Source organism: Chlorocebus sabaeus, chromosome 21, assembly GCF_047675955.1.
Source record: "Chlorocebus sabaeus isolate Y175 chromosome 21, mChlSab1.0.hap1, whole genome shotgun sequence".
In the NCBI taxonomy this organism is placed as follows: Eukaryota; Metazoa; Chordata; class Mammalia; order Primates; family Cercopithecidae; genus Chlorocebus; species Chlorocebus sabaeus.
Window position 1 is genome coordinate 103,348,990 of NC_132924.1, and position 25,614 is coordinate 103,374,603.

Consider the following 25,614-nt stretch of genomic DNA (forward strand, 5'->3'; position numbering starts at 1 on the left):
CAGGCAACCAAATAAAGTTTGAGTGTACCAGGAACAGAATCCTGGGGCTAGCATGTGGAATGCATGTGGCATGTCTGCCTCTTCAAGCTGGGGCAAAAGTGATTTAGTTCCTGCAGGCCTCACTGGAAATGTGTGGGTGGTTGGACTAGATGACCCCTGCATTCCCCTGCATTCCAACGTCCTGTGAAGTCGTATCCAAGTGGCGTCTGTTTTAATGAGACCACCCTGAGTTCAGCTCACCAGTGGGATGATTTGTTCATACCTTAGTAGCGAGCAGCAGCCACAGCTGCTAACCAAATGCCTGGCACCCCACAGTGGCGTGGAATTCAGCGTGTACAAAGGTCTAGCTAGCTGTGTCCGTTCATCTATAAAAGCAACAACCTGGAAGATGAAATATAATAATCCAGGTGGCCACTGCTGTCCAAAATAGATGTTGCAGTCAAGTAAAACCGATTTACTAAAGAGCAAAATATCATCTTCCATTCCTGAATCAAATTGGAAGAAAACAATTGGGTTAAATAAAACCATTAACTGAAGATAAAGAACCAATCCAAAGGCCAATGCCAAGACATTTTAAATTTTTAAATTTTTTTGGTAGAGACGGGGTTTTGCCATGTTGCCCAGGCTGCTCTTGAACTCCTGGGCTCAAGCAATCCTACTTTGGCCTCCCAAAGTCCTGGGATTACAGGTGTGAGTCATCGCATTTGGCCAAGACATTTTATTAACTGTATAAATTAATTATATATTCTGAAGATTTTGCCTTTAGGGATAGAAGTCATCCACTTTTCATTTGCCACATCCTTCCCAGTGTCTTCGGTACGCAGTTCTGCTCCCTCATGTTTCCATCCACCCCTTCTCCATTCTTCTGTTGAGCCCACGGCTCCCAGGATTTAGCTTCCCTTCTTCAGCTTGGCGATCCTGATGCGTGTGATATTACAATTAGCAGCTAGCACAACTACATAGGATATCCCAACTTGTTTCAAAGCAAGAATCTCCCTTTTGGGCTGGCCGCAGTGGCTCACGCCTGTAATCCCAGCACTTTGGGAGGCTGAGGTGGGCAGATCACGAGGTCAGGAGTTCAAGACCAGCCTGGCCAACATGGTGAAACCCCATCTCTACTAAAAACACAAAAAATTAGCCGGGCATGGTGGCTATACCTGTAATCCCAGCTACTCAGGAGACTGAGCAGGAGAATCCCTTGAATCCAGGAGGTGGAGGTTGCAGTGAGCTGAGATTGCGCCACTGTACTGAAGCCTGGGTGACAGAGGGAGACTCCATCTCAAAAAGAAAATTTAATTATATTTAAAAACAATAAATGCTTCTGAAATGGAGACATGAAAGTTGTCCATCTCAAAAAAAAAAAAAAAAAAAAAGAAAGAAAGAAAAAAAAAGAATCTCCCTTTTTTTTCTTCCATACGGCTTCAGACATGAATGTGGAGCAGGGGGTTCTCCCACAGACTGCCGGGAAAGTGAGTGGACTGCGGCTGGGGTGAGGACGGCAGCTTCTCCCTCTAGCAGCCAGGCCAGGTTTCAAGAAGCACCCAGCTCTGTTGACTTGAGTTTTTTCCACATAAAATGGTGGCATGAAGGTAAAAAATGCCTTTTTTTTAAAAAAAAGGAACATGGATGGAATTTTCATCTCAGACTTTTATTTAATATTGTTTTTGCTATCAACATTCTAAAAATAAAAAGAATGAGGGCTGGGCACAGTGACTCACACCTATAATCCCAGCATTATGGGAGGCTGAGGCAGGGAGATTGCTTGACCCCAGGAGTTTGAGACCAGCCTGGGCAACATAGCGAAATCCCCCCATCTGTACAAAAAAAAAAGTTAGCTGGGTGTGGTGGCATGCACCTATAGTCCCAGCCACTTGGAAAGCTGAGGTGGGAAGAACCCTTGAGCCCAGAAGTTTGCAGTTGCAGTGAGCCATGATGGCACCACTGCACTCCAACCTGGACGACAAAGTGAGACCCTGTCTCTAAAAAAAAAAAAAAAAGAATGAGGCTCTATGTATGTGTTGTTACATTTTGTATATATTTGTTACATTGTTACATTATATTGTTTACATAAATTTATAAGCATGTAAGTTTATGAGACAAGGTAAAATGGTGTTTCAGTCTTTACAGAAAGATGACCTAAAAGATTTGACAACACCGTCTTCAAGTTATCTTTTAGAAAATGCTTCCCTTCAATCTGTTTATCAAGAGATTATAACTCTCTTTTCAAAACCCATTTTAACTGCTTAGTTTGGGTGAGTAGGAAGCTGATCATCTTTTGTTTAATGAAAACTGATAAGAGAAGAAATGTTAAGTTAGCATGACAATTTATCATTTTATAAAACTGGATCACTAGACTTTGATGGTAGAATTGCTTAATTTAAAATAAACTGTGCTTCCTGACAGCAGGAACCACCTTGTTTGGCATTCAACCCCCAATAGCATTAACAGTACCTGACACATAGATGCCCAATAGATACCTGTTGAGTGAATGCTGTCTACTTTTATTAGTGAATTCATAAATGTTATGATCTGTATGTTGTAGGCTTGCTGAAAATACCCTGTGCAAGTTATTTTGAATTCCCAGAGTTGAGCAAGTAAGTCTTAAGAAAGCTGAAGTCAAGGAATGAATGTAAATTGCACAAGGGCAAGGATTGCTTTGTTTTGTTCACCATTTAACCCCCACTGCTTGGCCAAGTGCACAGCACATAGTAATAATATTGATATTAATATCAATAATAATAAATGCTTGGCCAGGTACAGTGGCTCATGCCTGTAATATCAATACTCTGGGAGGCTGAGGTGGGAGGATTGCTTGAGCTCAGGATTTCAAGACCAGCCTGGGCAACACAGTGAGACCCAGTCTCTATAAAAAAACAATTTTAGGCTGGATGTGGTGGCTCACGCCTGTAATCCCAGCACTTTGGGAGGCCAAGACAGGCGGATCGCTTGAAGTCAGAAATTTGAGATTAGCCTGGCCAATATGGCGAAACCCTGTCTCTACTAAAAATACAGAAATTAGCCGGGTGGTAGTGCATGCCTATAATCCCAGCTGCTTGGGAGGCTGAGGCATGAGAATTGCTTGAAACCAGGAGGTGGAGGTTGCAGTGAGCCAAGATTGCTCCATTGCATTTCCAGTCTGGGTGACAGAGGGAGACTCTGTCTAAATAAATAAATAAATAAAACAAACTGAAATATATTAAAAAATAATAAATGCTTGTTAAATGGAGACATGATTTTTTTTTTTTTGTACTTTCAAGTGTGGGAAGAGATTTACATTTTGTTTGTAGACAGATATTTTTACAAATCTATGGGTGAAAACACTTAAAATTCCCAAGTAAAAACATAAAGCTAAAAGAATTTTGGAAAAGACTGCAACTTAAAAATGAAGGTATTGATATGAAAATGTGTTAATAACCTAAAAGACAATTTTGGAAAATACTGCAACTTAAAAGTATTGATATGAAAATAAGTATTAATAACTTTAAGGAGTTAAAATCATAAAAGGGGTTAAAGAAAAAGACTAACATTTCAAAAGAAAAATAGGCAAAATAGGCAATTCCACTAAGAAACACAAACAAATCAATACATGTATGAAAGATACTGATCCTTTAAGTGATTTCTTGTTCGTTAAGGAGAAATGAAGATATTTTTCTCTCATCAGATTGGCAGAGAATAAAAAGACTGAAGACTCCAGCGTTAACATGCAGTGCTGGTGGCGCAGACATTGGCACCACCTTCCCGGAGGGCAAATTTGGCAATATAAATCAAAATTGTAAATGTATTGTGTCTTTGACCCAGAAAACCCACATGGAAGAATTTACTTTACAAAAATATTTGGATGGGTTCAAAAATATGTATGTACAAGATTGGAAAAGTAAAAAATAAAATGAACCTAGATAATGACCAGTCTTGATGCTGATCTGACACATCCACACGCTGGAACAACATGAAATCATTAAGGGGTGTGTTGACATGGAAAAATGTTCACAACATACTAAGTGATAGAAACTGGCTATAAGATGGAAACGTAATAAAATGATTGTGGTGATGGTTGCACAATTCTGTAAACTTACTCAACATCATTGAATTGTACACTTAAAATGGGTGAATTTAATGGTATGTGACTTATACAATACAGTTGTTTTAAAAAAGAAGCTGGATACAAAATATTGAGTCCAGATCCCATCTTGTTTAAAAGACAAACACACACACACACGCACACACACGCTTTCTCTCCTTCTCTCTCTCTTCCTGGAAGGAGATACCCCCAATAATAATTATGACTAACCTGGGTAGTGGTGGTGGTCGTTTTCCTTTTTATGTTTCTCAGCATTTCTCGCAATGAGCTTTTATGATCAGCTTTTATAATGGGCAGGGAGCGAAGGGAGCTATTTCAAACACAGTAGATAACCTGTGTGTAAAGTTACCTAACATCGGTTTATTATCAACATCAAACAGCTAACTGGCCATCTTAGTTTTTGCTCAGATTCTTTTACTTTGTCTAAACTCATTTTTTTCTGCTCTGGTATCATATTTCATCATCTTGCCCAGAACGCTGCTGTTTGTCTTATCTTGAGAAAAATGTACACTCCAAGGTACAGCTGGAAGCAGCAGTGTTTCTACCAGAGGAAGACATTCCTCAGCTCATGCAGTTGGGGGCCATTCCCCATCCTACACCTTATTGTAGCTTGATGAAAATTCCCCAAAACCCTTCCTGCTCACATTCAGTTCTTGTAGCAGTCTTGGGAATTGATTATGCTAATGCCTATTCACCAGGGCCTTTGAAAGTCTATTATTTTCAAATGAACTCATTTTACTTTTTACTTAGACCATTACATATTGTTCTCTAATGGCCTGTGGGCCCAATATTGATGGTCCATGAGAATCCTTAGGGCAGTCTCTTGAATTAACACTCAGATATGCATGGCTAGCTTTCTGTCTTTGGCCTAAAGTTAAAATGGGAATGTCATTGAATACAATCCAGATATGACCTCACTGGTCCTTCAGCTAGTGCAGGGTTATTCATCATTCTGGCAATTGTTTTGCAAGGGCGAGTGGGTCGAGGTGGATCTGAAGATGAACGGGGACCCTTGCTTTAAGAACTACAGCAACATCATTCTGTGAACACACTGAGACCCAGTTGCTACTCAGATGAAGCTGATATGACCAACTGTAACATCCAAATTGGCCAAATCAAGGAGAAGCCCTCAGAAAAGCACAGAGCATGCATCATCAAATCTAAAGAACTGTCAAAGGGTAATGAATTCTTCCCCAAAGCTTTCAGGATCTGCATTAATTTGGCAACTCTAACGCTGAGCATCATCCAACAACCTCAGAGACTGGGATTGCCAAATGTTTATTGCCAAACTAAAAGGAGAAAATTGAAAGTCTTCTGCTTAACCACAGTAGTGGTATCAGCTACATTTTTAGAAGACTGCAGTAGAATAAGGGCTCTGCTGACAAGGACTGGAGCAAGGAGGTTTGCCTCTGATTTCCCTGGGAACTCAAGCCTACGGCCATCCCCAATTCATGCAACTTATGTTTCAGTGGAAATCAGAAACATCACCACAAAAAAGGAAAGAAAAGGTCAGGCACAAATCATATCAATATGGTTTATTGAATGAATGGCTCGGCCTATCAGGAAAACAGCCTACGTTTTTTCTCCTACAATATAATTAGAAGTTTGTAATTCTCATTCCTTAAGTGGTACTTCGCAAGGTGTCCATTAACAGACAAAATAAACCTCGGAAACCCTGGAGCACCTGTCTTCAAGACAGGACACCAGACACAGACGGTGGAAATGTGGAAATACATACTCCGTGGAGCAGATATTTCAGTTCCTGAATTTCCATCACCTTTTGTGCAGGCAAGCGGAGGAAAGTTTTCAAAAGAATCTCAGGTGACTAGGAGGGAAGGGAAGCCAACAGCCAAGGGAAAGGTACATTTTCACAGTAAATTAGGGGCATCACCAAGGGAGAACACGGCTGTGCCCACCCAGAGTGAGAAGCACAGAGCGGAGTGGCTGAAAGAACACCCTCTGGAATCACAGTTCTCAGGCTGGCTCCTGGCTTTTCAACCTCCTAGCTCAGAGACTGAAGGCAAACCTGAATCACTTAATTTCTACCCGAACCTCAGTCTCCTCATCTGAAAATGGGGGTGCCTGACTCATCAGACTGTTGTGGAAATTAAATGAGTCAAAACATATAATGAAGAATCTAGGAGCAAAGTAAGCTCTCCACAAACATTGGCTAGTATTATTATTTTCTGGAAATCTTCAAGATTTGAAACAAAAGAGAAAAATAACCCACTCTTGGATGGGGGTGGTGTGTGACCTGTGCGTGCTGAATTCTGGAGGATACTTTAAGCCTGGCAGAGACAGGGTAATAACACCCCCAACAGCTCTCTAGGTACTTCCTGTAGAGGGAGATCTAAAAACCTCAGGGTTTTGAATGCCTCGCCTACAAAGGCAGGATACACAAGGGGGACAGAAGATAACGAGCTTTCTGGGTCTGCAGAATGACAGACTAGCACTGAGTGGCCACCACAGTGGGCATCACATCCAGACTTCAATCTTGACAGGTTCAATTCATTTATTCATGAACACTTATTAAGGGCCACTGTCATAGGGTTGGTGATTTTCACCCTCTGGGAGCTTACAGTCAAAATAATTGCAACAGGAAGACATATTGACGTCTTTTAAAAGATGCAGCCGTCCGTCCACAGCATTTGAGAAGTGGCCTTTCTTCACCTCACATTTTACCAGGTGCCTCAGGACGTTACACAGGTGAGAATTTGCTTCTGCATAGAACAAAGAGGATCAGCAACAGAGAGGGGGGCCATCAGGGGATCACAATGTGACAGATACAGTTTCGAAAACACATAAAATCATGCACTGAATCCTGTTCTGCCTGAATTCAAGACTGACAAATTTCCACCATTACATTTTGTATGTTGTAACTGACCTGTGTATCCATTTAAAGATGTCGTAAGAATACTTTCAATAATTATTGTAAGTCTAGGAAAGTATTACTACCCAAATGTATTCTGAACATTTTGGAAGCACAATGTTATTTATTGCTTTTGCATGAAAAAATATTTGTTAGTGAAAACTTAATGGACCTGCATGTAAGTACTCAACATGCTCACATAATTAAACTGGTGAATTATAATTATACATGTTTCTGGTGTTTCCTGGGGCGGGGGGAGGAAGTATCATGGGAGTTAAATCTTTGAAAGAATTGGGAAGAAAATAAACACACATTAAAGACACTGAGAACGTTTTGGAACTGGGGAAAGAAAGGTTCTTAATGATTATCTTCAGAGTAGAGCAAGAAGGTGGTCATGGATTTAAATCTAGGTGGACAGAAACTAATTATTCGCTCTAAAAAAGTCAGATAACATAAAAGACAGAATCTATAGCCAATAAACAACATGACAGAAACCAAAACCCACACAAGAAAAATTACCTATGTATTTCTTCCTAGCCTAGGACTCTGATTTCACTTACATTCCACAACGGAATTAGAGAAAACACGGTCTTTGTTTTGTTCTGTTTTCTTGGTCGAGTAGCCTAAAGTCTTAAGAATTTTTGTATAATTTAAATAGCACCACAGGAAAAATCCCTGAGCAACTAATGAATGTTATTTGTGCTCTTTTCATTCGGATTTATACCAAGCCCAATATGATTGTGCTGGTCCTGGCTAACCACTAAAGGTTTTTTTTTAAAAAAAAAAAAGATAAAATGAATGCAGGCCATTTAAATCATTCTACATTTTTCAAGAGATTGAGCCTGACATTATTACAGCCCAGGGTGTTCCTTTTATTTTCAAATAAGTAATGTAGCTTTCTCTTTTCTCCCTCACTTTCTGCCTCTCTTTTTCTCTGTGCCCTCCCTTCTTCCTATTTCCTTGCTTCTTTCCTTCTTTTCTCCCTTCCTTAAATACAAACCCCTTTAAAGCATTTAAGGTATTATTTAAACTTTGGCAATCACTGTTGTTCAGGTGGCGCTGTAGCTGTACACGGATGAAGCACCTTCCGTCTCAGGGTTCATAAACCCCAGACAAGGGCAGCTAGTCAACCCCTGAGACGCTGGCAGGAAGCCATGATCCAGTTGTTGAAGGTGGCTTCAATCCCAGCCTGAGCAGGAAAAGAAATCCAGGCTTTCTGACTGGAAAGCTGAGGCCCCCTGCCCTAATTGGACTGATTTCCTGATTCATTTATTTGGAAAAAAAAAAAATGCTTTTCTAGGAGATGCAGCAAAAATCACACCAGTCTCCTGTGGCTCCCCAAATCATCTCGACAGAAAAGAAGAGAGAAGTTGGCAGTTTTCAGCGTATTCATAGCAAACGACAAATTAGTAACTATGTACTTTAATCTTCAACATTCATAATTGCACAAAGCATCACTGGTCATTTAAATAATACATGTCAATTAATCTAATGAAGAAACTGGTAAAGCAATGTAAAAAGCAATACCTCGAGCACATAAAGAATGTTTGATATTAACATTTAACATGCAAAGTGCAGAATTAGAACAGCTCTTTTCAGCATGGTTATTTAAAATCCTTACCAACAGGGTAAAGCAAGCACTATGGAGAAATACACACAAATATATTCAACCCGCCAGATCTCTCAGGTGAGTGCACACCAGTTCTAATAGGTCTGGCTGACCTGGCTTTCCACATATATACAGTGGTTTCCAACACTCCAAAGTTGACGATGGGAATGCAGAATCGGAACAAGGAGGGAGACCATTTACTTTCAAAACAGAATGCGGCAGGGAAGTCTCAACTCCTGACAAGTCACCTTTAAAACGGCATAACTAGAACTTTGTTACAGAGAAAAATATTTTTTCCTTAAAACGTATATGTGGCAAAAATGGCTGAAAATCTTGTCCATGCTAGGGGAAAGTTGAATGTGGAAAAATGTGCATTTTTCTATCTACGCTGTAAAGAAAATACAAAGCCAGAGCATTTTGGCATTAGCAAAGCCTGAACTAAGTTCTCAGGCAATAAATTTATGGGGAAACATGACAGACTCCTCATTAAAGCTATGTGTACGTTGGCTGAATTTTATACAAGATTCTTGAATCTTGTGGAAAATTGGGCACGGCTTGACATCTGAACAATGTTCCTGGTTTGTTTGATTTCTAAAGCATCGGAAAATGTTGCGCTTTGGAAATCAAGTAGAGAAGAATAAACACACTCTAAAACAGAACTGGGTTGAATCTGAAAGTTATTTTTCCATATGTCTTTATGAGATATTTATTACGTTTATTTCTCATACAAACACAGCCCCCATGCTAGAAATACTGTGGTGCATTTCTTTTTTTTTTTTGTGGCGAGAAAATAGTACTGTTAAGGCAAATCTTACCCTGTAGCAGTTACCAGCAGGACAGGCAATTTTCAGCTGGCTTTTCAGAAGCTGGTTGCCATGACAAAGAGCACAATTTATTCCTCAGTCCCTTATCACAGCTACGATCACAGACCATAAAAATTAACACGGCTCTTTTCCATCTGATTTCAGAGTTTCTCATCCTTACCTGAGGCCTTTTGTTCCCCCAATTAAATGGAATGAATGTCAGTCATTTAGCAATTCAATTAATGCTGATTCAAAATTCCGGCCAAAACCAGAATCTATAATCACAACTTCCTAATCACAGTTCAGTCATGAGAATGAAAAGTAAGCAGGAAATTGCACTAATTACTCAATTAGACTAATACTGTATTTCTAAGCAAGGGCTTACGAGGCTGTCAGCCCTGAGAAAGGACTTCGGAGTTCTCTTCACCTTGTGTGTCCACAGTTGTCCAACCAAAGCTGGTATTTTCAAGTGGCCATAATTTCTATCCATCTAACATGGATGGACTGAAGCTGGGAAATGGGCATTAAAACTGATATACTGACCACAAGTGAGGGCCGCTTTGGTGGGCTTCAAGGGTGTGGTGGCCAGGGCTTTCCTATGAGAGGCCCTCCTCCCCGGTGTGAAGACGCCCACATGCACACCTTTCTGGCTCCAGGAAAGTATCTAATAAGGGGGAGCATTCAGTGAGTGTACAGCTACTCTCCTCATCTTCAATTTGAGCGATGCACACAGGCACTGGCTTCCATACTCAAAATAGGGCCTGCAGTATGCTAGGCAGAGAGCTCCTTGCCGAGTGAGTCTGTTGGGGTGGGGCCTGCAGGCGGCTGGAACCTAAGGCTCATCTGCACCCCTGGAAACAGCTTCTCACATCAAGACTGCAAAGAGAAGCCTTCATGAAGTCAAGAACAGTGAACGAAAAGGTGGTCAGGAGGGGCACATGGGCGGATGTGACTGAACTATTTACAAAACAATGAAGAGATACCCAACAAGCTGAACCTTATTAAAAAAAAAAAAAAAAAAAAAAACAAAAAAAACTAAAAACTTAGATCCTTTTTTCCTATACAGTTTCACAAGACTTAAATATGCTGTAAACAACAGGGAGGACACTAGAGCCTGTCACGCCTCTGGTTTTTGTGGTCACCTGTCAAAATTCTTCTCGAGGTGGCCTCCGGAGGGGAGAGGAACTGGAGATAGGGAGAGGGAAGAGGGCCTATCCCATACGTAGGTCATGGTCTTTTCCTCTGCAGAAGTTTCTGGAAATGACCCAACTTGGGAAATGCTCAGGGGTTCTGAAAAGAGGAAAAACATTTATTTGCCTAAGTGAGACAAAGTCTTTACTTCCAGGGTTTGCCTTGCAGGTGGCCACTGCTGAGGGAGCGGGGGTTTGAATGGCTGGCAGGGCCCCCGCCAGGCAGATTCTGAGTGCTTCGGGCACCAGGCACCTTAGAGTCTCTTCCGGAGGAGTTAGCTTGGTTCAGTCGGCCTGAAGGGAGCAAGAAAGAAGGAAGATAGCTGCAAGAATGATTCCAGGGACAATCTGCCAAGTACAGTTTTAAGCTAATGAAGTCCTGTGCAGTACCTACTTTAGGCCAATGATGACCTACTCCTCATCCTTGAGATCAGCCTGAAGGTGGTGAGGGGGACAGAAATGAAGGGAAACGCAGAAAGGTTTTTTTCCCCTTCCTCTCCATCATCCCCAACAAACCTAGTCTGTCCTCCACTACTTCCTTCGTAGAGAGGATGCAGTTGAGGAACGATTAGGGGAAAGAAAAGAGAACGCAGTTTGGTGAAACTAAGGTAGGAAGACAAACCACGGAGGCTCTCAGAGTGGAGAAGCAAACGCAGCAGAAGGAATCAAAAACTTTCCAAGAAAGAATCTGAATGTCTGATGTTTAACTCCTCAGTTTTGCCTGAGATATACTTTTTGATGAAGTCTCTACATTTTTGCCTGAGCGCAGTGGCTCATGCCTGTAATCCTAGCACTTTGGAAGGCTGAGGCAGGTGGATCACTTGTGGCCAGGAGTTCGAGACCAGCCTGGCCAACATGGTGAAACCCTGTCTCTACTAAAAATACAAAAAAAAAAAATTACCCTGGCGTGGTGGCAGGCACCTGTAATCCCACCTACTCAAGAGGCTGAGGTGGGAGAATCGCTTGAACCAGGGAGACGGAGGTTGCAGCACTCCAGCCTGGGTGACAGAGCAAGACTCTGTCTCAAAAAAAAAAAAAAAAAAAAAAAAAGTCTCTACGTTTTGACAAAGTCTCTCTTTAATGCATAATTCTTGCCACTATCTGGGGTCACCTCCACTGCCTCCCCTCCCCAGCACCTGTAACATACCTTCCTAGTATTTTAAGAATCTAAATATAAGAGATGAAAGTTTTCATATGATGAGGTGATATTCAAGGCTGCAAAACCAAACATTATCTTTAAAGGTCAAAAGATCTTACTAGGATGATCTGCAGGCCCTTGCTCCTCTTCCAGATAATATTCTATCTTTTTTAAGTCTTCTGGGGTAAATCTCCATTTATTCTCAGCTGGTAGGGGTGGCACTTTGGGGCTGGATCGTTTCCGGGCAGAACCAGGAGGAAGGGCCTGCTGGCAAGACGCTGGCAGGGAACCAGTAATCAGTCCTTCCGGGAATTTCTGAGCTAAGACTTTTAGACCTAGGTTTGGAAAAGCATCAGAAAAAGCTGCATTAATATGGCAAGGCCAAGCCAAAACCTGGAAAGAAGCCTGCATGTCTTCTAATCTCTGGTCATCAAGTTGAGGCCAACACAAGGACATGAAATTTTTCTTAACTATTTCATCATTAAGCAAATTATACCAGAAAATATTTGTTGTTACATGGGATTCTGAGAATTCCACAAGAAATCCTTTTGCTCAAGTCTTCCGCATTAGGGCTTTCTGACAGAGCCCTGAAGCAACATCAGGAATTAAAAACATGTGCTGATGAAGCTAAGGGAAGTTTCACATAACTCCTGACTCCTTTCAGCCAGCATGGCTTTTTCTCTTTCCTGAACACTGAATTCTGAGCACCAAGGGAGAAAAGGGGATGCAGGTGGGACTGCTTGGCCTTTGAAGTCCCAAGCAGAGTATCACTTGCTCACCTCCAGAAAGCATGAAGAGGTTTTCAAATCCACGCTCGCACATGGTGGTGGCTGCCTGACTGGCCAGCCTTTCATCGTCGTCATACAGAATGATGATCTTACCATGGGCATTTTTCTAAGAGTCAGATGAGTTAAGGTTCCAAGGCACTGGGTTGATGTCCCAAGACTATGAGAAACCCCCAAGGAATAAAAGGTCAGTCCACCCGTCTGAGTTCCTGGGAATGATGGACAAGCCCATTCTTACCATCACACCAGCAGGGACTAGATGGTTTCCCGTCATGGAAACCACACAAACTGGTATTCATTTTTTCTGCAAACTGATGTTACCATGGTCTAAGAGACAGCACTAGTTACGGACTTTACATCCTTTAGCTCTCTTATCCTTATGACCCTGGAAAGTAAATATTGCAATCCTCATTTTACAGATGAATAAATAGAACAATTTCTATGCCTAATGTGTCCACTGAAGCCTATTTATGATAGTAAAAATGTGGGAGCCATCTAAAAAGTCCAAAATCAAGGAATAGTTTAGTAAATCATAGTAAATCTGAAGATATTACACAGCATCAAAAATGTGGTTTACAGAAGGCTTGCATCAGCATGAGGAAATACGTCGGAATATGAACTGAAAAAAGCAGGATACTAAATTACATATACAGTAAGGTTTCAACTTCGTTAAAAAAAAAAACACGCAAAAGACAGTTTGGAACAAAATATACTAATAGTGTAACAGGAGCCACTGCTCAACTGTGTGATTATAAGAGATTTCAATTTTCCTTTCAATAAGTTTTGGTATTTAAATTATTTTTGGCCGGGCATGGTGGCTCACGCCTATAATCCCAGCACTTTGGGAGGCCAAGGCAGGTGGATCACGAGGTCAGGAGATCGAGACCATCCTGGCTAACATGGTGAAACCCTGTCTCTACTAAAAATACAAAAAAAAAAAAAAAAATTAGCCAGGCATGGTGGTGGGTGCCTGTAGTCCCAGCTACTCAGGAGGCTGAGGCAGGAGAATGGCGTGAACACGGGAGGCAGAGCTTGCAGTGAGCCGAGAGCGTGCCACTGCACTCCAGCCTGGGCGACAAAGTGAGACTCCGTCTCAAAAAAAAAAAAAAAAAAAAAATTCTGCTTGTATAATTTTTATGAATGAAAAAATTAAAATTTTAAAAGAAAAAATTAAAATAGAAAACAACCCTAAGTTCTGCTATGTAAAGTTTTCTGGGAGGAAAAAACTCTCTTAGGACTAACTCTCAAGGGATCCTAACTCTTAACCTAGTGTTTTTTGGCCCAGGGCAAGACAGTTTGAAAGCATCCGCCTCAAGAGTCAGGATTCTCGGCAATAGCTAGGAATCCAAATTCTAAAATATGCTCAGCCGAATAACATCAAAGGTCCTTCACAGCATTCTTACCAGGAGCGTGGTGCACGGTAACTTCGATTCTTATAATCCTCATACCATCCAATTCCTTAAAATGCAACAAAGGATACATATTCAAGAATATCATTTGAATAAGGGTTCATTGTTCTAGACAGAGTTGCAATTGGGTAACTGTAAGCTGCAAAGAGAAGAAAAAGTTTAGGAAGTCTGTTGTTCTCTTAATACAACTTGGCCTCAATTCCCAGCTGGTTTAAAATCTAAGAGTTAAATACATCTTCAAAATTCATAAGCTGCTGGGCACGGTGGTGCACACCTGTAATCCCAGCACTTTGGGAGGCCAAGGTGAGTGGACCACCTGAGTCCAGGAGTTTGAGGCCAGCCCAGGCAACATGGTGAGGCCTCATCTCTATAAAAAATACAAAAACATTAGCCGGGTGTTGTGGCATATGCCTGTAGTCCCAGGTACTCGAGAGGCTGAGGCAGGAGGATCACTTGAGCCCAGGAAGGCAAGGCTGCAGTGAGCCATGATCGCACCACTGCACTACAGTCTTGGACACAGAGTAAGGTATTGACAAAAAAAAAAAAAAAAAAAAAAACCAACGAGCCATAAACCTAAACACTTCTGTGAAAGCAAAGAAAGAGGGCACTATGAACAAAGTATGAAGCTTCATTTCCCTCCTTCTGACCGCCACCTGTGAAAATCAGCAGCCTCTCAGAGTATTTTATGGTGGAGCCAATCCTGTAGGATTCCATAATGGATCCAGCTAACGTACGGTTTGCTTAACTGTCTACCATGAGCCGTGGTTCCAGCCTGCCTAGACTCAAGAGCAGGCTCTCTGTTCTTGAGAGTGAAGCACTTTAAAGCCTTCTCTCTCTTACCTCCAACAATGTGGCACTGCTGGTAAGAATCTCTATCACGCACATCTAGCAGCAGGAAGGGGCAGTCAGGATAAGGTTTGTCTTTGGTATTGGGCTCTGCTTTCTTCACTGGCCCTTTGTCTAGATCCAGTTCCCCAACACCACTGATGACACTGCAAGTGAAAAAGTAGGTCAGCAGAAACTAGTCAGAGGTTGGTGGCTTAAAGGTCAAACATGTTTCTTCAGAATAGTGAGATGAGTGCTCAATCTCTTTTCAAAGGGCGCTTCAAAGGGAAAGGAACATGGACGTGGTGTCTCAGTTCTGCCTCTGAATGCAGACTCCTGTGGACTTCCTCTTCTACTGCACTGGACCCCACACAGGAGACCCACATGTCCACACTCACCTTCAAACAATGCGTGTCAGTGCATTACATGGCTGAGGGGTTAGGGACTGAAGGGTGCATGCTGCCTCTAGCCACAAGGGCAGCATCAGAGGGAGAAAGAAGGGAACAGTGAATCCAGTGGGGCGAAAGAGGAAAGAATATGGTTGGTAGGACAGGAAAAAGGAAGGGCATTTCTTTCTAGGTATATTATACGTAATTAAAGTAACAATAATGCTTTATACATTTCATATACATAGTCAGTGACCTATCTGCTATGATATTGAGTCTTAATACTTCCATAACTCTCTGTACTTCAGTTTTGTAGGTTACAACATTGAGGTTGATGAGGCTTTAGATTTGGTGGCATTCATAGAATGAGACAGAGGAAGAGCTGGGATTAAAATGAGGAAGCTAACCACTACCACTAACAGTTCTGAGTCTACAGTCAATCAATCACCAAAACTGGTCACCGTCTTATTATTATAGGGAAAATGTGGTAAACACATGAATCAAAGGAATAAGAAGACTAAGTGTTATGAACAAAATGGCAAGCAGTGAAATATCCTTACTGGAATAAGAAGATGGTTACTTTCTTAGGAAATATCAAGGCACATATGCTAAATCACAGCTTAGTATGCACCTTAGCTCCCTTCCCATAACAGCAAATCAAATTCTGCGTTTAAATCCAATAAACACTATGCTATATATCTGTGCTATATAGTGCATATTTTGTTGAACCAAACGAGAAGAACATCTGTTTGATAAGAAACTGCATCCTCAGTGGAAGTCCTGTTGGCCTATCTCTTCTTGAATGTAATTTTAGAGTCCTTTTGCAAAAGTTAACTATAATAATATGAAGCTAAAAGAATAATAATAATGGTGAAATGATGATAGCAATTCTTTCTCTGGTAGAACTAATTTCTCTAGAACTATTTTATCAGTCAAACGGATGGATATCTGCTGAAAATCAGTACTGTCTTATAATCAACAGTTAATATTAGTGAGAAAGTACTACACGGACTAAAGTCCATGTAATCCATGGAATAAGGAGGCCCATGTCTTAGAAGAAGGAGCAGAAAAATAAAATAAAAAGGAGGAACAGCCACGTTCAGCTTTAGAATCAACACCAAGTACTGCTTTTTCCTTTGCACCTACCCAGTATTAGAGCACTACGTGTGGCACTGTCACTTCCGGACCGGGTATTATAAGCTGCAGCAGTCGGAAAAGGGGGAAAAATCATACACTCTGAATCAAGAGATAGTATTTGTAAAGTAATTCCTCATAACAAACTTACATGCAGGAGGGAGAAGAATGGAACTGAGAAATGAAAATTAAACTCTCCTATTAATATATTCTCCATTAACTCAGTAACAATGCAGTGAAAAAGATTCAGGAGGTGGCATTTACATAAAGAGAAAGTAGAAGGCTGGGATTAAAATGTGAGACTTTACTCCTGCCAGTTCTGTTTCTAAGGCAAAAAACAAAAAAAACCCCAAAAAAACACAGATCCCTGAAATTGGCCTCTAGGTTAATATAAAGGCAAAACACAGTGAAAATATGAATCAGCTTCGAGTACCTCTGAAGGGTTGAGCGGCTGGAGTCCCCTGCTCCCGCGTTGTTTATGAGCTGCTCAGGGCTCGGCGACTGCTCACCTGGATTTCCTTTCCCGTTAGTCCTGGCAGTGGTTTCAGCATCAGGGTCTGAAGCTGCAGAATCATTGTCTAATATTTACGAATGAAGAAATAATTAGATTGAGCCTCAGGATTTGTGTTTACTTATTAGACAGTTCCAAAGACATGAAGTCAAGAAAAGGAAATCTTATCATCAGTATTAAATTGCTGTGGAAGTGCTAATGTACAAGTTCCCAAAGTGTGGTGGACCCCAGATATCCCCAAGGCCCTTCCAGGTATCTGCAAGGTAAAAGCTATTTTCATAAGATGTTACTTGTCTTTTTTACTGTGTTTATATTTGCACTGATGGTACAAAAGAAATGGTGGATAAAGCTGCTAGCACCTTAGTAAAAATCAGGGCTGTGGCACCAAACTTTATTAGCAATCATTGTATTATTCACCATCACACGCATGCATTCATAGTAAATAAGTATGGCAGTCACACTAAAAGACGGTCCCTGTTAAAGCAGTAACAGTTACTATTCTTATTAAATCTCACCTTGAAGTACATGTTTTTTTAATGTTCTGTGTGATGAAGTGAGGAGTCCATACAATTAAGTTTGCTACATACCAAATTACCAGGGTTATCTCAAGGAAAAGTATTAGTGTGATTGCTGAGTTGCAGGCTGAACCAGTAACTTTTGCTATGCACACCATTTCTGCTTGGACGAAAAACTGACAGAAAAACTATGGTTAGTTAGACTTGTGTATTTGGCAGACATTTTCTCAGAACTGAACTAAATAAGCCTGTTATTTCAAGGAACACTACTGATGGCATTGTTGCCAATGATTGTATTTTGAGCAAAACTCGAAGTTTTAGAAACTGTGTTTGCCATCAGGAACTGAAGTATGGGGAGCTGCTTCCCCATGCTTACAGACCTTTTTGGTAAGATAGATCGTGAGAATAATATATGTGATTTTTTTTGACAGTTGTATAATAAAATGTATTAACCTTTGGGAAGATCTTCGTAACTCAGTGAACCAATATTTTCTAAATGGCCAATGCATGATGTTATACAATCTTGCACAGGTAAAAGATTCAAGATATAAGACAATTACACTGAAAGTGCCTGATTTTAATCTAACAGTATGAAAGATTCATTGATATGATTTCAGATTCTACATTACAGCTAATCCTTAAGAAACGAGCAGTTGTCAAGTTTTATCTGAAAGGGCTATTAAAATACTTCTCCCTTTTCCACCTACAGGTTTGTGTGAGCTGAATTTTCCTCACACACTTTAACCCAAACAGCATATCACAACAGACACCGCAGAAGCAAAGAGGAAAATCCGCGATCCTTTCATTAAACCAGACACTAAAGAGATTTACAAAATACATAAAATAATGACGTTCTCAGTAAAATTTTGTTTTGGAAATAATGCTATTTTTCATAAAAACATGTTATTTATGTTTGTAATGGGTTTAGTATTGTTATTTTTAAGTGAAATAATAAATAAATACTGTTTCAGTTCCCAGTTTAAATTTTTAATACAATAAATATTAATAGACATAAAGCACATAAGCCAAAGCTCTTTGGGATCTTCAATAATTTTTAACAGAGTGGAGGAAGAGAACAAAATGTTTGAGAATTTGCTGTTCTAACCAATACAATAAGATTAAAAAATAATAATAATAACAGGCCAGGCGTGGTGGCTCATGCCTATAATCCCAGCACTTTGGGAGGCTGAGGGGGGTGGATCACTTGAGGTCAGGAGTTTGAGACCAGCCTGGCCAACATGGCGAAACCCTGTCTCTACTGAAAATACAAAAATTAACCAGGTGTGGTGGCAGGCACTGTAATCCCAGCTACTCAGGAGGCTGAGGCTGGAGAATCACTTGAACCTGGGAGGCGGAGGTTGCATTGAGCTGAGATCGTGCCACTGCACTGCAGCCTGGGCAACAGAGCAGGACTCCATCTCAAAAAAATAAATAAATAAAAATAAAAACAACAAGTCTAATTATTAAAGGGGATATTAATTTTGCATATTATATGATAATATACCTAGAAATTTTAAGAGAATAATACGAGAATAAGTGCAATAAATATGTGGTTAGATGAAAGAAATGCTAAAATATTTGTCCTATACACCAAGTAAAAAATGACAGGAAAAAAAATCTCATATACAGTAACAACTGCAGCTATCAAACGTACTCTCCAAGAAATGAACCTAAACCAAATGTAAATAACCTATAAAAATGTATAAATCCTTTATAGGACTTATAAAAACGTTACTTAGAGGCCTTAAAGAAGACCTCAATGAAGAGAGTGACACACCCTGCATGTTCCTGATCAGGCAACTAAAACTAAAACATGAGTCCCTCCCAAAGTTAACTTTTGGCCTTAATACTAATCCCAAAGGGATTTTTTTAAAATTGAAAAGGATTTAAAAAATAAGAAGAGCAAATACACACACACACACACACACACACACACACTCAGATCCTTTTTTCCTATTCAGTTTCACAAGACTGAATATATATTCTGGAAGCAATATATACCCATGGGTTTTTGATGTGTTGGTTTTTCATATATATGAGGAAATAGGAAAATATATGTATATACATACATAATTAGGGGCGATTTGGAGACCTGCCTTATCAAATAGTAACATATGTTAAAAAGGTAAATGATCAAAATAGTACAGCACTGCAATCAGAACAATGGAATATAATTCCCTTAGAGAACATGGAAAAGAATATAAACAAAAAGTCAATACATCCATATCATAAATCAGTGGGTAAAGGTAGAACTACTGAGTATACGGTGCTGGGAATATTTCTCAACTATCTGGAAAAATCTAATTCAAATAATCACCTTGTGTCATATATCAACATACATACCAGATGGTTTTAAATGCAAACAAACAAGCCAATAGAAGAAAATGTAGGTAAATAATTTACTAACATTGAATTTTATGAGTCTAAAGCAATAAAAGAAAACAACAGTATGGGCTAATAGATTTGATCATGTAAAAATGCAACCTCATATATATCAAAAACCAACACAAAGAAAATTAAAAGGTGAATAACAAATTAGGAGAAAGATCTGTAACACACATAAATCAAGAAGGTTAATATACTTAATTTATAGATTTAAAAAATTAACTAGCTCTGTAATATAATGTGAAAAGAGTAAAAATGCAATAAGATCATGTGCACGAGGTAAAAATGCAAACAAGGTTAAATTGTTAACATGGAAAGGAAGTCTTTTCCCCACTGAAGACATGCAGGCCCTCCTGCCTCCTTCCCCAAGGGAAGTATCAGTGTATTAAACACTTTCACGTATTTATGTCTCATTCCAGAAATAAAACATTTACATGTGCTTGCATATATTTTACTTCTGCCCCCTTTTACAAATCCAGGAGAATTCTATTCATATTATTTTATACTTTGGGTTTTTGTTTTATTGTTGTTTTATTTTTACTTAATATAGCCTGGAAATTGTTCCAACTAATCAAGATTTTTCCCTCATGCATTGTCAAGTTAGTATTGTTCTCCACTGTATAAAGATATCATAATTATTCAGAACTCTCACAAATCAGTAAGAAAAAGATGAACATCCTATTAGAAAGAAAGGAAAAAGAGCATATAAACTCCTTAAAAGAAGAAATATGTATTTATGACCAGTAAACACACACACAGAGCATAATCTTACTATCAAAGAAATAAAAATCTATTAGATACTATTTTTCATCTATTAAACTGGAGAATATTTACAGAAATGATAATTATTCAGCTTTGGCTAGGACGAGGAAAAACAGGTCTTCTCATTCACTCCTGGTGGGAATGCAAATAGGTAGAACCAAGCTGGAGAGAATGTGGCAGTCAGCACTGGGTGTCTAAAATGGTTCCACCCTTTGGCCCTCTGCAGCAATTTATCCTCAGGAAATAATCAGAATCATACAAACATTTACATATATACATTGTAGCATTATTTTATAAAGGTGAAAAATCAGAAAAAACTATAATGCCCAACAAGAGAATAATTAAATTATGGTATATCCAAAGGACAGATATTAGATGACAACACAATCTTTGTAGTCATGCTTCTGAAGCCTATTTAGCGACATGGGAAAGTATGAATGAAAAAGGGATAACTGAAAACAGCACAATACAAAATTATACAAAGAATATAGATTTAATTGGGGTGAGGGTTTAGAGAGGGGGAAAGCGGACCAAAACATACAGAGTGATTATTAGTTATTTAATTTGCTTCTTTATATACTTTTTACGGCTTCCTAACTTACTAGAAACACACTTTTAAGTTAGGAAAAAGCAATAAACATTATAAAAGGAGTTTTTTTTTTTTGTTTTTAATCCCTTCAAAGATAGCCAGTATGTATACAGATACAATCTGTTCCCCAGGCACTCCTGAGTGAGTTATTATCTGTGTAGAGCACTAGAAAAACACTAATATTACTCACACATTATGGTGTCCTACTTTACAAGAGCCTACTTTGCTGCGCAAATTTATCTCAGAAGAGAAAATTGCATGTGCCCATATGTTCTGGTGCTGCAATCTCAACAATGAATTGAAGGACCAAATCTAGGTGCTTATATAACCCAGTTAAAATTGGGAGTACTTGTATGAGGAGACTCAATTATCTCTGTTACAAAGAGCTCTTATTTCTCTGCTTTGTGAGAGGCATCTGTCAAAGATAAATTCCTGTCGTTTTCAGATTCTCTTTATCCTCCCTAACAAAAACCAGCCCGGGGAAATGACAGTTGAGTTGCACAAACCCAGTGTTCAGACTTCCTGAGAAACTTGTCTTGAAATCAGAAGTCAAATTCCTGACCTACATCAACCTTAACAAAACACATTCCTCTTCAATAAACAGCCACACGCTGATTGCTGGGTACTTCAGGATAAAATAAAGACCTTAACTCTGTGTATTCTTTTCATGAGAGTACAACTAGGAAGTTTTATTTTCAACTTGGTATTTAAGAAAGGAGATCTGGAGCCTACCTGTCTTTCTAGCCTTATCTCCTACCCAGTGCCTACTCGTCCCTTAGACCACAGCCAGATTGGATGACTCAATTCCCCAAACATGCCTGGTGTGCTGTCCTCTCCATGCCTTTCGCAGGCAACAGCTTCATCTTTAACTTGTACCTGTTGAGATTCTACCCTACTTCAAGGTCCAGTTCCAGTGCCTTGAGGAAGCCTACCTTGGTCTTCTTCCCTTTTTTTTTTTTTTTTTTAAGACGGAGTCTCGCTCTGTCGCCCAGGCTGGAGTGCAGTGGTGTAGTCCTCAGCTCACTGCAACCTCCGCCTCCTGGGTTCAAGTGATTCTCTTGCCTCAGCCTCCTGAGTAGCTGGGATTACAGGCGTGCACCACCACGCCTGGCTAATTTTTGTATCTTTTTTGGTAGAGACAGGGTGATACCATGTTGGTCAGGCTGGTCTCGAACTCCTGACCTCGTGATCTTCCCCGCTTGGCTTCCCAAAGTGCTGGGATTATGGGTGTGAGGCACTGGGCGTGAGGCACCGTGCCTGGCTGACTACCTCGGTCTTCTAACTAGAAGTGTCTTTCCTTCCTTGGAACTCTCCCACAACATCCTGCATCTTTCCTAAAAGCACTTTTCAGTCCCTTAAGGGTACAATGAAGGCAGCAAGAAGACATTGGATGCTACTGGAGACACTTAGATTTGTAACCCAGGTCCCTTCCTTACTAGCTGTATCACTTTGAGGAGGCAGCTTAACCTCTGCAGCTTGGGCCTCTCATTGGTCAAGTGTACCTTCCTTCCAGACTTTGTAAGAAGATTAAGTAAGAAAATTCATGTGAATTCACCTTGCAATATACAGCCAACAAACGATGGTTTCCTTCCATTCCTCCATTTTAAAATTCTTCCACCTTAGTAATTCTGTGGTACTGTTATCATTCAGCCCACCTAACACATATACATGTGTGCATGTGCACACATGTGACTGATGTCAGCAGAGCTGTGCTTTGTTCATCTCTGTAGTCTCATAGCACTTAATGTGTAGGTACACAGAATGCTAAAAATATTCATTGAAAAAAGTAATTAGTATTTTAAACACATCTAAAACATTTAAAACTGTAAGTGTTAGAGCCAGAAAACCAGATGGCTTTTTAAAATAAGAATGAACAACTAAAGTATCAGGTAGCATTTCCCTGAGAGTAACAATCTAATTACAAATAGACACATCAAAGTCCCAGTCCCTGGGAACAGACAGCAAATGTGTACAGGGTGAGTGTTTCAGTCAAATGGTCAGCCTGTTATTTTCCCCACACCCTCAATTCTCATTACCTTCCAGCCTTTGAATCTCCTCAGCTGTCACTTCCAGTGTTTGATCAGAGAGGGAAGCAACTTGGATGATCTGATAGAAAAAAGAATGAAATGTGTGGATGTTTGTTTGTTTTTAAACAGAGGCAATTTTGTCTTTTACAAAAGACGAGGAAACAACAAACATCAAAGATCTCTTGTTTGAAGAAGCTGTCAGTGTCCTCAACTGAAGACTGAATCTCAGGCCTCCTTCCTTTTGTGTTGGTAATACACTGCAGATGATCATTTCAGAAGAAAAGCACACTCAGAACACTACATAAACTTAGAATGCTAAGAGGATAGTTTAGGACAAGAAACACGAACAAGAGTTTAAAACCACATCTGTATATATCGTGATCCAAGCATTACACATTATTACTTGAAAATGCAATACTGACCTAGCATGACATAGAATGGAATCAGCAATTCTCCACACAATGAAGAAGTAAATGCAAATGTAATAACAGATACACTGATTACAGTGTCTTATACTTCTATACAGTATTCAGTTTTAAAGCACTTTTCACAACTTAGCTCACAAGACCCAAGATTCAACTTGAGTGATGCCGGTGGAACTCCTGCTTGGGAGCTGGAGAGACACCTTCTCCAAAATTTTCAAATAAAAGAAGAAAGTGACTTGCCCAAAATAACAAAACAGCTTTGGTAGGATGATTTGGGAAAGATCAGTCCAAGAAGAGGGGAAATCACTCGGTTTCCAGAGAAAAATGCTGAAACAATCCAGGATCCGGAATTGTAGATTCTAACTATGAAGTTAAATGTATAAGGAAGAAAACCCCTAAACCACAAGTTTAATGAATTAAAAGTAGGGCAAACATTTACTTTACAGAATTCTTATCAGAGAGAAAAATTTCTCACCATCCTCATGTGAACACACATACCACATACCAATTAATTTTCCCATAGCTGAACGACATACAAAGAATCAGAAGAAACTCCTCGGCAAACATTCCCTAGAGTTGAATTTAGAAATACTCACATAAAGTGACACGAATTAGACAGTCTTTATTCCAGTAGGAAGATCATGAAACTTACCAGCTGGGCAAAAGTTGTAACTTTTAGTCTCTTGAAAAGCTCATCTTTTTTGTATCTATAATCTGAAAAATATGGTAAGACAAATATTTATTTAGATTTATTTTGCTTTTTTAGAGCTATTCTTTCTAGCTGTCAAGTTATGTGGTCTTTCAAATTATTTATATGCTTTTAAATCTGTTATCTCATTTGAGCCTCATGATATCCTCAAAATTAGGTGTGGCAGGTAGTAGTATCATCTGTTCAATTTGTTTCCCTTTGCTTTGTCATTAGGAAGCTTGAAGTTTAATTTACAAACTATCTTTGGTCTAGTGATAACCCCTTGCCTTTATTTTATTAGTCTACCATTTTCCTTTAAGTTGTCTCCACTTTGACCACATTGTACTCCATGCACTTTTGTAAGCCGCCTCAAATCCTTTTCAGAGCAAAGCAGGGAAGAAATGTCTGTGTTTTACAAATGAGGACAGAGACTCAGAGAAGCTGAACAGCTGGTAAGACGTTCATGCCCCACTATTCTGACTCCAGCTTAAAAAGAGAGCAAAAATATTCCTGCCATTACACACTATGCTGGAGCCACAGGACGACATTTCTACGTGTGTGCTTGGCTGGACACACAGCTGTGATTGGTTCTGATCATCTCTCAGCTTCTCTCCAACTTCAATTTGATAAAAATTAACCTATTCAGTTTCGCAAGATGAAAAAGTTCTGCAGTTCTGTTGTACAACAGTGTGAAAATACTTAATGCTACTGATCTGTACACTTAAAAACCATTATGATGTTAGGTGTTCTGTGTTTTTGTTTTTGTGGTTTACCACCATTTTATGTTATGTTATGTTATTTTATTTATTTATTTATTTTTATTTCTCTGTCGCCCAGGTTGGAGTGCAGTGCCATGATCTCGGCTCACTGCAACCTCCGCCTCTCAGGTCCAAGGAATTCTTCTGCCTCAGCCTCCTGAGTAGCTGGGATTACAGGCGCCCGCCACCATGCCTGGCTAATTTTTGTATTTTTAGTAGAGATGGGGTTTCACCATGTTGGTCAGGCTGGTTCTGAACTCCTGGCCTCAAGTGATCCACCCACCTCAACCACCCAGAGTGCTGGGATTATAGGCGTGAACCACAGCACCTGGCCCCACCATTTAAAAAGATAAAATAAAATAAAACCAACTTAGGCCAAGTTTGGTGACTTACGCCTGTAATCCCAACAATTTCGAAGGCTGAGGTGGGCGGATCACTTGAGTTCAGCAGTTTGAGACCAGCCTGGCCAACATGGCAAAACCCCATCACTACCAATAATACAAAAATTAGTTGGGTGTGGTGGCGCACACCTGTAATCTCAGCTACTTCGGAGGCTGAGGCATGAGAATCAATTGAACCTGGGAGGTGGAGATTGCAGTGAGCCAAGATTGCACTACCGAATTCCAGCCTGGGCGAGAGTGAAACTGTGTCTCAAAAACAAACAACAAACAAACAAAAAAAAACTTAAAATATCAACATTTATTCAGTGCTGTCTTTACAGTTCTGAG

At 39.9% G+C, this 25,614-nt stretch overlaps 1 protein-coding gene across 7 annotated transcripts in view; it reads right to left on the minus strand.

Annotated features, from left to right (window-relative positions):
• Positions 1–5,598: 5,598 nt before the first annotated feature.
• CEP41 (centrosomal protein 41) overlaps positions 5,599–25,614 on the minus strand; it is a 51,966-nt gene continuing 31,950 nt past the window's right edge. For 5 of the 7 annotated variants that reach the window (XM_007982925.3, XM_073009338.1, XM_073009340.1 and 2 more), the window contains 8 exons: positions 24,093–24,154; positions 23,025–23,094; positions 16,660–16,804; positions 14,722–14,873; positions 13,953–14,020; positions 12,467–12,581; positions 11,807–12,022; positions 7,205–10,843 (listed from right to left, as the gene is read on the minus strand). In XM_007982925.3, coding sequence (XP_007981116.2) covers positions 10,695–10,843; positions 11,807–12,022; positions 12,467–12,581; positions 13,953–14,020; positions 14,722–14,873; positions 16,660–16,804; positions 23,025–23,094; positions 24,093–24,154 — 977 coding nt within the window. In that variant the 3' untranslated portion in view covers positions 7,205–10,694. Of the gene's footprint in view, positions 6,799–7,204; positions 10,844–11,806; positions 12,023–12,466; positions 12,582–13,952; positions 14,021–14,721; positions 14,874–16,659; positions 16,805–23,024; positions 23,095–24,092; positions 24,155–25,614 lie in introns of those variants that run through there. The other 2 variants (XR_012090409.1, XR_005242349.2) reach the window with 2 other exon arrangements.